The 12,080-nt window shown below is 47.4% G+C and overlaps 1 protein-coding gene across 1 annotated transcript in view; it reads right to left on the bottom strand.

Annotated features, from left to right (window-relative positions):
• Nucleotides 1-3,758, bottom strand: part of LOC118232307 (ankyrin-2-like) — a 104,226-nt gene extending 100,468 nt beyond the window's left edge. Inside the window, exon 1 of the mRNA XM_035427194.1 lies at nucleotides 3,237-3,758. Within this exon, the coding sequence (XP_035283085.1) occupies nucleotides 3,237-3,371 (135 nt within the window). The 5' untranslated portion in view covers nucleotides 3,372-3,758. The remainder of the gene's footprint in view (nucleotides 1-3,236) is intronic.
• Between the last annotated feature and the right edge of the window lie 8,322 nt (nucleotides 3,759-12,080).

Here is a 12,080-nt window from a genome sequence, read left to right on the forward strand (position 1 = left end):
GCCTGTCCCACCCCAGACCCTGTCTCATCACAGACACGGGGAATAGAGATGGCCCCCAACACACAGAGCTGTCTCACTCCAGTGCCCAGTTTCTGCTCGAGCTGACAAACGGAGGAGAGATGATCATTTCAGAGCCCAGACCGCCTGGCTGACGGAAAGGCCTAATAGGAACCACGGGTTATGCAATCAGATGAATGAGATCTTGAGATTTCACCCCCTCGGCGTGTCGGAGACGAGCTGTGAGTGCTAGTGATATGGGGGGGGGGGGGCTGTCCCCAACACCTCTCCCTCCACAGAGCAGGGAGATTACCTGCTGTTCTCTTCATCCCTCCACAGAAACTACTCTTCCCTTTTTCCCTCACAGTCCTAACCACACATTCAAAATGCATTTTCAGGAAATGCTGTAGATGACAAGGAGGCAGGAAACCCCTTTATAATACATACATACACGGGCAGTAGTAGTAGTATAATGGGTAAGGAACTGGTCTTGTAACCAGAAGGGCACAAGTTTGATTCCCGGGTAGGACACTGCCGTAGCACCCTTGAGCAAGGTACTTAACCTGCATTGCTTCAGTATATGTCCAGCTGTATAAATGGATGCTGTGTAAAAAAAGTTGTGTAAGTTTTTCTGGATAAGAGCATCAGCAAAATGCCCATAATGCAATTATAATGTGACAAAAAAACATCAAATACTCCCATGACTGCGCAGGAAAAGGTTTACGCGGCACATTTAACGTGTCGCTCGCCGTACCAAACCAGTGAGCTGAACCGCGTTCTGCATAAACTGCACAACACAACGTGCGTAACCGTGACGATAGGAACTTAGGATTTTGACAGGTTCACCTTCACATTCCGCAATATCAGCTCCCTGCCTGACTGTCTGCCCGCTGCAGCCGCGAACACAAAATCCACATCGCGCCGATCTGCAGTCTGCGTGGGGCCCGGGGTACGGGCGGGCGATCGAGCCAAGCGGCGGCGGTCCTGGACACGCTCCGGTCACTAACGGGGACGTCGTCCCCTCCGCAGTCAACGCTAAAGCTATCAGGCTGCTTTGAAAAAACGGAAAACGAAACGCATTATGAGCACACCGCGTTATGCAACAGCAGATTACCCCGAACGCCGCGCACTTTCGATAAATAAAATGCTGCATTAAATTGAAAACGGGAAGAGATTACGGACGAGGGCACATTCTGTGCTGATCCTCCCTACCCCCACCCCAGCCCACCCAGCCTGAAAAAAATATCACCCCCACCCCACCCTCCCATATCCTGTCTCATCTGACACCGGTGAAATAACATTAACATACCTTTGATCTTTCATCTGCCACATGTTTTTCAAGGTTTTATTTACTAAGTTTCACTAGGTTTTCAGAATGTTATTTCTGGAAGTTTCTCAACTGAGAAATTTAAATAATTTTCGCATATCTCTCCACCACATCTGGCATTTCCAGCTGCCTGCCTCACAGGCCAGTAATCCCACAACTAATCTGTTTCATAAAATCCACAGCAGCGAGCAGACTGCGTGTGTAGTGGAACACACTGCACTGCCAAATGCAGTGTGACAGTACATCTATCAATCTACACATTATTCTCTTAAAGGTAGATTCAACATGCAAAAATAATCAGGTAAAGCTCTGTTGGTGTTGAGCTGTCATGAGCACCAGTATACAGACTCTCCTGCCATTAGATTTGTATAAGGTTTAAAAAAAAGCAATGGAAAAGTACCAGGGTAGAGCAGCGATTGAGGGCTCTCCTTATAAAAACACATGCACTGATAATGCACTGCATAAAGGAATATGTCCTGTACGTGGCAATCCATTACACATATAGTAAGACAAGCAAAGGAACCCAACTAAAATGAAAACAGTGTGGATGTCACAGACATGTCATAACCAATTAGGGAAACTAGCATTGTGGAATTGGCATTGAGTACTTGCATTGCATTGCGCCCAGATTTTCTGTAACACGAGGACTACATCTGCACACACACACACACACACACACGGTCTCTCACAAACAGCAGCAGAATGTCAAGTCACTCTCCGGGACGTCTTATTTCAAAGAACTCTCTCTTCCCCCCCTTCTCCTTTCCCCTCGCCCCTTCTCCCTCTCAGCAGGACAGGGGGGTTTCCCTGCGTGTCCCGGGCACGGACGGGCCGTGACACCGGACCCCCCCCCCCCCCTTCTGACAGACACACGCGGAGCCCCCGCACCTCCTGCGGCACAGCTGCTCAGAAGGAAAGGAAGAGAGGAACGCAGAGAGGGGGGTGAGAGGAGACACAAGCCTGAGAGAGAGCAGCCCCCCGATCGTCCAAAATAAGCACCCCGCGACGAGCGGGACGGGGGGGGGGGGAGCGTCGGCTGGCGCAGAACCGGAAGGAGACTTTTTGGAGGTGAGGCGGGAGCCAGACTTTAGAGGACACGCCGCACCAGGCCGTGGGCCACTTTCTCCACAACACTAGAGGCACTGAGGGGGGCAGTAGAGTTTGGGGGACGAGGGCAGGAGGGGGGGGGGGGGGGGGGGGGGGGGGGGCAGGAGAGGGTGGTGGTAGGGTTGAGCGATGGAGGCCTGCGGGTGGAGCTGAGAGGCAGTGGTGGAGATGGAGGCAGATCACAGCGGTGTACATGGGGCTCGAGGACAGAGGCGGGGGCAGAGATGGGACTGAGTTGTGGCAGCTGAGGTGAATTACAGCGCTTCAGGCGGAGGTGGCTCGGTGGCAATCACAAGCGGTTGAGCTGTGACTTGGCGGGGTCAGCGACGCCAGAGAGCTGGCACTCCACTCAGGAGCTCGTGCAGGTGCAAGCGGTATACATACACTGGTTTAGGTGGAGGCGGAACTTGATGGAGATGTTTTAGGTTGAGGTCACGCTCAATGGTGGTGCCAAGGGTGATGGTGGTGTTGAAGGTGGAGGCCACACTTGCTGGAGTTGTGAGGTAATATTAATGAAGGCAGAGGTGAGACTGTGAAGGAAACAAGAGCGGAAGTCTGACATGATGATGGAGATGAAGGTGGAGGTCAGCCCCAAAGGCGGTGGTTGAAGGTGAAAGCGAGAGATGGAGGCGGCAAAGGCGGAGGTGAGGATGACGCCAGACGGCGCCGCCTTTCAGCCGAAGTTCAGAAGCAGAAGGTGGAGGCAGCAGCGGGAGCGGCCGGCTCCGCAAGCTCAAAGGGGAGGGGAGGAGGAGGAGAAGGAGGAGGAGGAGGAGGAGGAGGAGGAGGTGGCGGGTCCTCGTACCTTGCGTTTGCGTTCGGCCCGTTCGCGGGAGCGCCTCCTCCTCTCCCGCGCCTTCTCCAGCGCCTTGAGGTCGGGCGCCGCCGCCTGCTCCATCTCCCCCCGGGCTTTCTTAAGGTGCGCCGCCGCGTGAGCCATGTTTCAGCGGGTCTGGCGGGAGCCGCCGTGCGCGAGAATGCGGGGGGAAGAAAAAGAACCGGGTCTCTCTCTCTCTCTCTCTCTCTCTCCCTCGGTCGGCGGGATCCCCGGCGGGTGACTTTGCGCCAAGGGCAGACGCGAGCTGCCGGTCGCCGCGCTGAGGAACGCTAACGGCGGCGGCGGTGGCTGTGGCGGCGGTAGCGGTAGCGGTAGCGCTAGCAGCAGCAGAAACGCTGCCTGCTCCTCCCACGGCGGTCTGCGGAGCTGATCCGCTCTCCAGCCCCGGCTCCCGGTAACCCGCGCAGGCTGCGTCTGAGGTGTGAGCGCGTGCGCGTGTGTGTGTGTGTGTGTGTGTGTGTGTGTGTTGTAATGAGAGAGAGAGGGAGAGAGCGAGAGAGAGAGAAAAGGAGGGGTGGGGGACGCATCTGATGCTCACGAAGGGAGGGAAACAGAGTGAGTGAGTGAGTGAGTGAGAAGGGGAGAGAGACAGAGAGTGGGGGGATAGAGGGAGAGGGGAGAGAGAGAGAGAGAGAGAGGGGGACAGAGGGAGAGGGGAGAGAGAGAGAGAGAGAGGGGGATAGAGGGAGAGGGGAGAGAGATCCTCCCTCAGCTGCAGAGACACCAGATGCTCTGTGAGGCGGTGGAGCTGCAGGTTTGTGAGCCTTCAGCCATGATGGTCTGGGCTACGAAACAATGATTTCCACCCACCAATCATATAGCATTAGAGAGAGAGGGATAGAGGGAGTGAGGAAGAGAGGGCCTGTTGGGACCAGGAACACAGACTGCGTGTGTGTCCTCTAAGTGTGAGGAGGAAGGCACCACATGAGCAGAACTGAGGGGGGGGGGGAGGATTGAATGCTCCTCAGCCTCCCAGCGTTTTAATCTTAACATGGTACAGTCTGACTTTGTGATTCTCAACTGCTGCTTTCTATTGCAGAATGCAAACTCATTTCTCCAGTGAACACACACACACACACACATGCACACACACACACAAATATATACTATATATTAGATTCCTCCATGAGCACAATTGTAGATGAAATCCCACCAACCCACATCACACAGCAGGTGAAGTGCAAACACACATTGCAAAGGGGTTCTACTCAATGAAAACACCTACAGGATGAGTAGTGCATCTGCATTTCTATGTGTGTGTGCGTGTGTGTGTATGTGTGTCTGTCTCTCTGTCTGTGAACACTGTCCTGTGTTTGTGTGTGTTAACAGACTCCAGCAAATGGCAAATGGCAGTAGTGCTGAGCATGCTGTGCCTCAGCATGCCAGAAAGCCAGCAGTACCTGCTACCAACTGACACCCAGAGAGAGACTGAGAGAGAGAGAGAGAGAGAGAGGGGGCAGAAAGAAACAGTCAATGAAAGATGAAGGGAGGGAGAGGGAGAGAGGGAGAGAGGGAGAGAGGGAGAGAGAGAGACAGATAGACAGACAGGCAGACAGATAGAAACAGAGAGAGGAAGGCAGAGAGAAACAGCGGGTGAACGATGAAGGGAGAGAGAGGGCGACCGAACGCCGGCCTGCTCTGCTCTCTGCTGTAAATCAGCCCTCTGCAGCTGGGAGCAGCAATCTGAGTGGTGGGCGGCTTCAATAATGCATGTCCCCTGTCCTGACCGGGAGGGGGGGAGGGGGCAGGAAAACAGCAGCACACGGGAGCGGTAATCCCAGGCATTTTAAAGCCCCATTAAAGATGTCTGCTCTGAACCCCTCCCCCTCCCCCAGAGGAAGTGCTAATCTCCTCTCTCTGCAGTAAAAACCTACATTTCCCAGCGTGCATTGCACAACACGCCACAACACTCCCACAGCAAGTGCAGAGTGGCTTCAGGCTGAGGCTGCAATTGTTTCCCAGGTGACCAGAGGAACATCATGTGTCCTCTGAAATTGTGTAAACTACGCCACACTGTGAACACTTCCAAGACTACAGCTGAGCCAATAGTCTCCAGTATATCAAGACAAAATATAATAAACAGTTAGAGAAAAACGTAAGAAGATCAGAGGATAAACAAAACTTTACCAGCCATACCAAGGCTAGCAAATACATGAATTCAGACATTTTGATCATAAAATCATTTACAACGTGGAATCATATTCTATATCTTTTAATAATAGTAGGCATTATCACCCCACAGGTTGAGATATAAAAATTAGGATCGTTTAGCCTGTGACCTTCCCGTGCCTCATCCACGTAGCACCCAACATCTGAATCGTTTCGTGAATCATGAAATAATTTTCCCAAAAATTCATTTCCTGGGCAGTAGCCCACCATGCCTCAGGGGTCTGATGCACTTAATACAGTACAAGACAGAGCTTCCCGCTCTCATCAGAGTCGAACTTTCACAGGTGTGAAGATTCCTCAGCGCACACAGGGAGAAACACAAGAGTGTAACACAGTGAGAGCCTCAAATGAGACAGGCAAGGCGAGGAACCTGGAGCCACCTGACTCTGGAGCCCTCCCTATGCTACCCCACCTATATTTCCTTCCTGTCCTCTGGTTGTATCACACTACCATATTGTTAACCACCTCTTCTGAATAGCTAATTATACCTGAATTTCATTATTTAGTTCATAATCTAGTTTTTTGTCTGGATAGTTCATACATTGCGTTCTTTTATGTAGAGAGTGCACTGAGCATCATGTAAGAGAAGCTCTTTAAGTTTTTTATATGGTTATTATTGCCATTTCTTGTGATCCCATCTGTGCTCTGAGTTCCTGGGGGATGAAGCGTATTGTGGGATTATCATTATCTCCACTGCAGACAGGTAGCTGGCATGGTGCAATTATAGTTTGACTCAGGCTGACAACAAACCCTCTACCTGTATTGAGGACTGGGCATTATCTGCAACCACAAGGTCATGGGTACGGCCCCAACGCCATCAGTTGCCGCAGCGACCATCGCTGTTTTCGTTGCCCAGTGTCCTCACAATCCCATTTAGCAGCCTCTCAGGCAGCGGCACAGCTAAGGGCGCTAATCCCCAAATGCAGAGCAGAGAGCACATTCCCCTCATTTTTAAACCAATGGCCCTTTCTCTCACATTAATTACTCAGCTCACTGAAAGTTTGCTATCGTTTGATCACACCTGCATAGCCTACTTTGGCACTCTAACCTATTTTGGGTACTTTAACCCGCTACTCCGAGTCACTAAACTGGAACTACTGTACGGTACTTTTGCTGCTCTGTTCTGCTCAAAACAGGTAGCATGAATTGGTAACATCAGAACTGTAAGCAATGCAAATGCATTATTCTGGAGAAGCCACGGTCCAGCCGGGTTAAGCTTAAAACAAAAGGACTTGGTATGATTTAAAACTGCTGCTGTTTTCAGCACCATGGACAGGGCTACAGTACATAATGTGTGCCCACACACTTACCAAGCTTATATGAAAGATCGAAAACCTCAAAACTGCCAAAATGAGCTAATATCGTTCCAACAATGATTTTACAGCCAAAAGTTAAATATACTAACTTGAGGTAAATAAATCTGTATACAGAAAAACAAACCACTGCTCTGTCCTAAAAATTCTCAAAATGCATTGCATGCCCTCTCCATCCTGGTACTGCAGATAATTGCATAAGCTTGGCACTACAGTGATGCAATGCACTTAACTAGAGTGTGCCAACAACAGGAAGAGTGATTCAGTTCAGTGGGATTAAAATGGGACCAGATGCAGGCAGCACTATGCAACGAAACAAGAGAAATCAGTTATATGCAGTCATAAATGGCCATTTACGGCCAGCAGCCATACCATCACGCACTCTGCTCCTGCCGATTGGCTGAAGCTAAGCAGGTGTGGGATTGGTTAGTACTTGGATGGGAGACCACCAGGGAATACTGAGTTGCTGCTGGAAGTGGTGTTGGTGGGACAGCAGGGGGCAACTTCCCTCTGGTCAAATAAACCCCAATGCCCCGGTGCAGTGACGGGGATACTGTGCTGTAGGAGATGCTGTCTTTCGGATGAGACGTTAAACCGAGGTCCTGACTCACTGTGGTCATTAAAGATCCCATGACACTATTCACAAAGAGTAGGGGGTTCCCTGGTGTCCTGGCTAAAATCCCAGATCTGGCTCTCACAAAAACTTGCCACCTAATCATCCCCTGATTTAATTGGCTAAAAATGTTCTCTCCCTACAGTGGAGCTGCTCAGTGGCCAACAATAGAGGATTGCGGTTGTACTGGACAGCTCCCAGGTGTGAATGTGCATGAGTGTGAAGCAGGGAGTTCCTGCAAAAGAACATCCGTGCTCAGTGAACCTACCCTGGGTAAATACATTTTAAAAAAATTTTTAATAAAGAGTGGACGGTAATGATATGATTCACATAGTATGCAGTCATAAGGAGATAACTGTATTCATATGATTCACACATGCAGTCATAAGGAGCGAACTGTAGTGATATGATTCACGCATGCAGTCATAAGGAGAGGACTGTATTTGTATGATTCACACATGCACTCATAAGGAGTGGACTGTATCATATAATTCACATATAGTATGCAGTCACATACCACTGTACCAATAATTCACCCTCAGATTGCAGTATGCTTTTTGTGCATCCTAAATTGACAATAATTACACCATTTGAAGCATAACAGAGGGGTTTTTGTCCTTTATAAGGGTGCAAAACAAATTAAGAATTGCAAGTATTTAGCTAGTATTTGTGGACAGGGCTCATTTCCAGAGTCTTGTTCAAATCCTGCTTGGGATGCTGCTTTCTATGCAGTGTGTAAACAACCTTGGACAAGAGACTGAAACCAAAAAAAATGATATGTGTTAGATGGTGCTTCCGCAGAACGAAGACACGTTCATAGACTGCAGGAATGTCAGATGGGATGTCAGAGTGTATGCATATTTTCCCTGCTAGTAGACACCTTCCAAAGCCAGATCCTGCAGTGATGAGGGGAGAAAGGAGTCAGGATTCATGAAGGACACATCTATGCCCAGATCAGCTACCCCTTATCACCCCTCCCTCGAGCAAGAGTGGTACGTTCCACTAGCAAAGGATTGCTCTGAGGGGATTTGCAGTAAGCCATGATGCCGCCGCAAACTGTCGAGTCAGATGGTGGTGCTGTTTATGAAAGTCTAATTCTGTTCACCTGGCAACGGCACAATACTCTGTGTCTACCCAATGTGCCAGGATTCTCCCCTCCAATAGCTGTCACAGAGTCTAGTCACGTGACCTCAGCCCGATCATCCACTCTGGGGAGTGTCACCTTCTGCCACTTCATCAGAAAAACAAGAGCCAGTTCGAATTGATTAAGGGCAGGTCTGTGCGGTGCCACACCAAGAACGGACCTTTGGATCCACTCCAGCTAAATAAGAGTGACACAGTTTTATATCTGGTTTGGCACTTTTAAAATGAGCCCCAGAGAGTGGCATGTATACTATATACAGCCATTTTAGTACATAATCCCTAGGAAACAGCATACATATGTTTGGCACTTATTGCCTGTGCATTATCTTAGTTAACTGACTAATATATAGCCTGGCGTATTGAATACAGTCCTTACCAAATGGCATAGATATAGTGTTTTATCCAGAGCCTGAGTCTATGCATGTGTTTGTCAGTGAACGGTTTTTTATCTGGACTGGCACTTTATACACGGTCCCCAATAAACAGCAGCTGGGGGCTTCAGCTCATATTTGAGCATCTGTACCTCTGTCACATACAGCGAGACACACCTAGCACCTGACACGCACCACAGATATAAAATGGCAGCATAGCACTGCTGTGTCATCAAAGGACTGCTCATTTCAGGGCTCTTACATGTTCTTCACGCCCTCTGAACAGCACACGATGACTCCGTGACTCACGCCACAATGCCGCTACATCCCCTGCAGTGCATTGTGGTATACCTGCCATGCTTCGCCATGCATGTGTAAATCGTAGTGTACTGTCGGTGCTAGCGTACCGGCTGTACTGCAAAATAACAGTCAAGGAGAGCATTGTGCTGCCTGACTGCCTCTTCAGCTCCAGCTCCACCCTCCCAGTGTCTCTCTTCCCTTCACTACAGCGCCATCTGCTGGCAGATTCTTGCTCAAAGGGCTAAAATGTAAGATAACCAGAAGGGAAAATAACATTCTTCCAACCAATAAAATGCAGATGATTTAGGTGTGGTAGGGATGCATCTCTTAAAAATGGCTAAATAATCTAAATGATTTGGAACAATGTATTTCTCAAATTTATCTAAAATTTGTTTTTTGTTTTTTTAAATGTTAATTTTACTCATTTGAACATTAAGGGAGTACTTGAGCACTTTACCTTGAACAATAGGAGTAGTAAAATGTACAAAGTACAGACCATTTATCCCCCGACACATTTTATTTTGCATCTTTAATGTGCAACATGGTAAACACACACAAGCAAACATGTACACATGCAAACACATGCATACACACCCACGCACTGACACATCTGGCCAACAGATGGCATTCAAGAGCTAAAAAAGATGTACTGGAGGACAGAGATGTTATGAAACCATGAAAGTGACTGTTTTTAATGCTGGCTTCAACAATGCTACAGCATCACATGTCTGACCAAACTCTGAGTTCCCTGAGTTTAAATGTATTCTATAAATATTTTATCCATTACATAAGCCACACCCGCAATAGGCTCCACTGACAGAAACACATGGTTTTGATAGATAATGCTAATTGTAAGGGAGGGAATGGAGGTATTTAACCACCTGACTGATATCATGTTTGACACACTGCATGTTTTCCTGCCATTTCCTGTTTAACAGTTTGGGAAAGAGTGAGACCAATGACTGACAGCTGGTTTAACTTCCCAGGAGCTGCCCAGTTTGTTATGGCAAGCACGAGATAGGCACAGTGAATATGCCATATGATAAGCACAGTGAATATACCATATGATAAGCACAGTGAATATACCATGTGATAGGCATAGTAAATATTCCATGTGATAAGCACAGTGAATATGCCATATGATAAGCACAGTGAATATACCATATGATAAGAACAGTGAATATACCATGTGATAAGCATAGTATATATCCCATGTGATAAGCACAGTGAATATACCATGTGATGTGCACAGTGAATATACCATGTGATAAGCACAGTAAATATTCCATGTGATAAGCACAGTGAATATACCACGTGATAAACACAGTGAATATAATGTGACAAGCAGGGTGAATATTCAAGTACACCCCAGAATATAAATCCACCTGAACCATGTAATCTATATGCACATAATTCAAAGAGCACAGATGGTGTAGGGTTGGTTCCCTGGTTACATTATTTATATTACACCAGTTGTATACGATATGTCTTAAAGGCATACTATGCAGGAAACATTTTCATCTTGAAAATATTATAGAACAACTATGCTCAGTCATTACTATGATGCACTGGCAATCTGTGTCTGGGTGCTTGCTAGTCTGCTTGTATTTGTTATTCTAAAAGGTGCTCGGGACATTTCTGGGTGTGACTCTTTTGTTTCTGAAAAGCATGAGGCCAGTAGAAGAAGAAGAAGAAGAAGAAGAGGAGGAGGAGACATGTTTGAATTGACTAGAGTGGTGCACTTTCAATTGCCCAAGAATTTGCTGTGGGTCTGATATTTCACAAAGAAACAACTTAAGGCTGCAATACAATGTTATAAAGCTACTGACACAGCTAGCCAGAGCAAAATAAAGGGGCCAAAACTGGGCTTCGGTTTTTAAGCTCATTTCTGGTCTTGTTGAGAGACATTGCTCACTAGCACCAGCGCGGCTGGCTCCAGCATTGGTGTTTTAGCCACCTATTTCAATTTTCAAAGTCAATGGTAACATTACGGTAAAATACAAAGTCAATCATTTTTTTCCCACAAGTAAATGTGGTCGCAATAGGTGTTTTTTCTTCACCTAATGTCTCCCCATGTGCCAATTTGTTAAGTTATTGTGTTATATGGACAAGATTGTAATATTTTTTGGACGAATCAGGGACAGTTTGTGTCACTGCCAAGTCACTGTAGCCTATCTCACGCACTTAGTGGACGACCAGACTTCATGCATATAAGGGTCCCCCTTTTTTCTCTACTTTGCAGTCTCTGGCTCCAATTTGTACAAAATGGTGGCGCCCACAATCTACACCTTCCCCGGCTTTAAAACGCTTTTCACCAAGCCCACGGAGAGTCGATGGATGACTTGGTCCATATTTTTCTACAGTCTACAGCTGGTGCGTAAGCTTTGTCACCGTGGGGTATAGGCGGGGCTAAGAAAGGAGGAGGAGACGTTTTTGATTGTAAACACAGGAGCGAAGCATGGAAAGAAATCATGCAAGGTATGCCTCTAAATGTAGATAAATATCAAACCAAAACAGCAGAATTCTTAAATATCATAATTTAATTACAGTAAGACCTGTGAATTTCCATGGAGTTTAATAGGAAGGTTCTCGCAAAAAAGTGAAGGGGAATTTTTCATTCCAGTGGGCTCACTATATAATAATAGAATTTCAGAGGAAAAGGCTTTCATAGATTATGATACAAAAGAAAAAACAGATAAAATGTACTAAAATCCAAACCCATTGAGCATTTATTGCAATTTATTCATCCCCATATTCACCCTCAGCCTCAGATGTCTACAGTAAACAAGATCAGAGACTGGAATATCGCCAAGAAGTGGCCATGAGCTACAACTGGCCCTTTCTACAGTGTCCTTTTTCAGTCAAATTACTTTGACACAACACTTCCCAAAGAACAGACCAC

Source organism: Anguilla anguilla, chromosome 7 (genome assembly GCF_013347855.1).
Source record: "Anguilla anguilla isolate fAngAng1 chromosome 7, fAngAng1.pri, whole genome shotgun sequence".
Classification (NCBI taxonomy): Eukaryota; Metazoa; Chordata; class Actinopteri; order Anguilliformes; family Anguillidae; genus Anguilla; species Anguilla anguilla.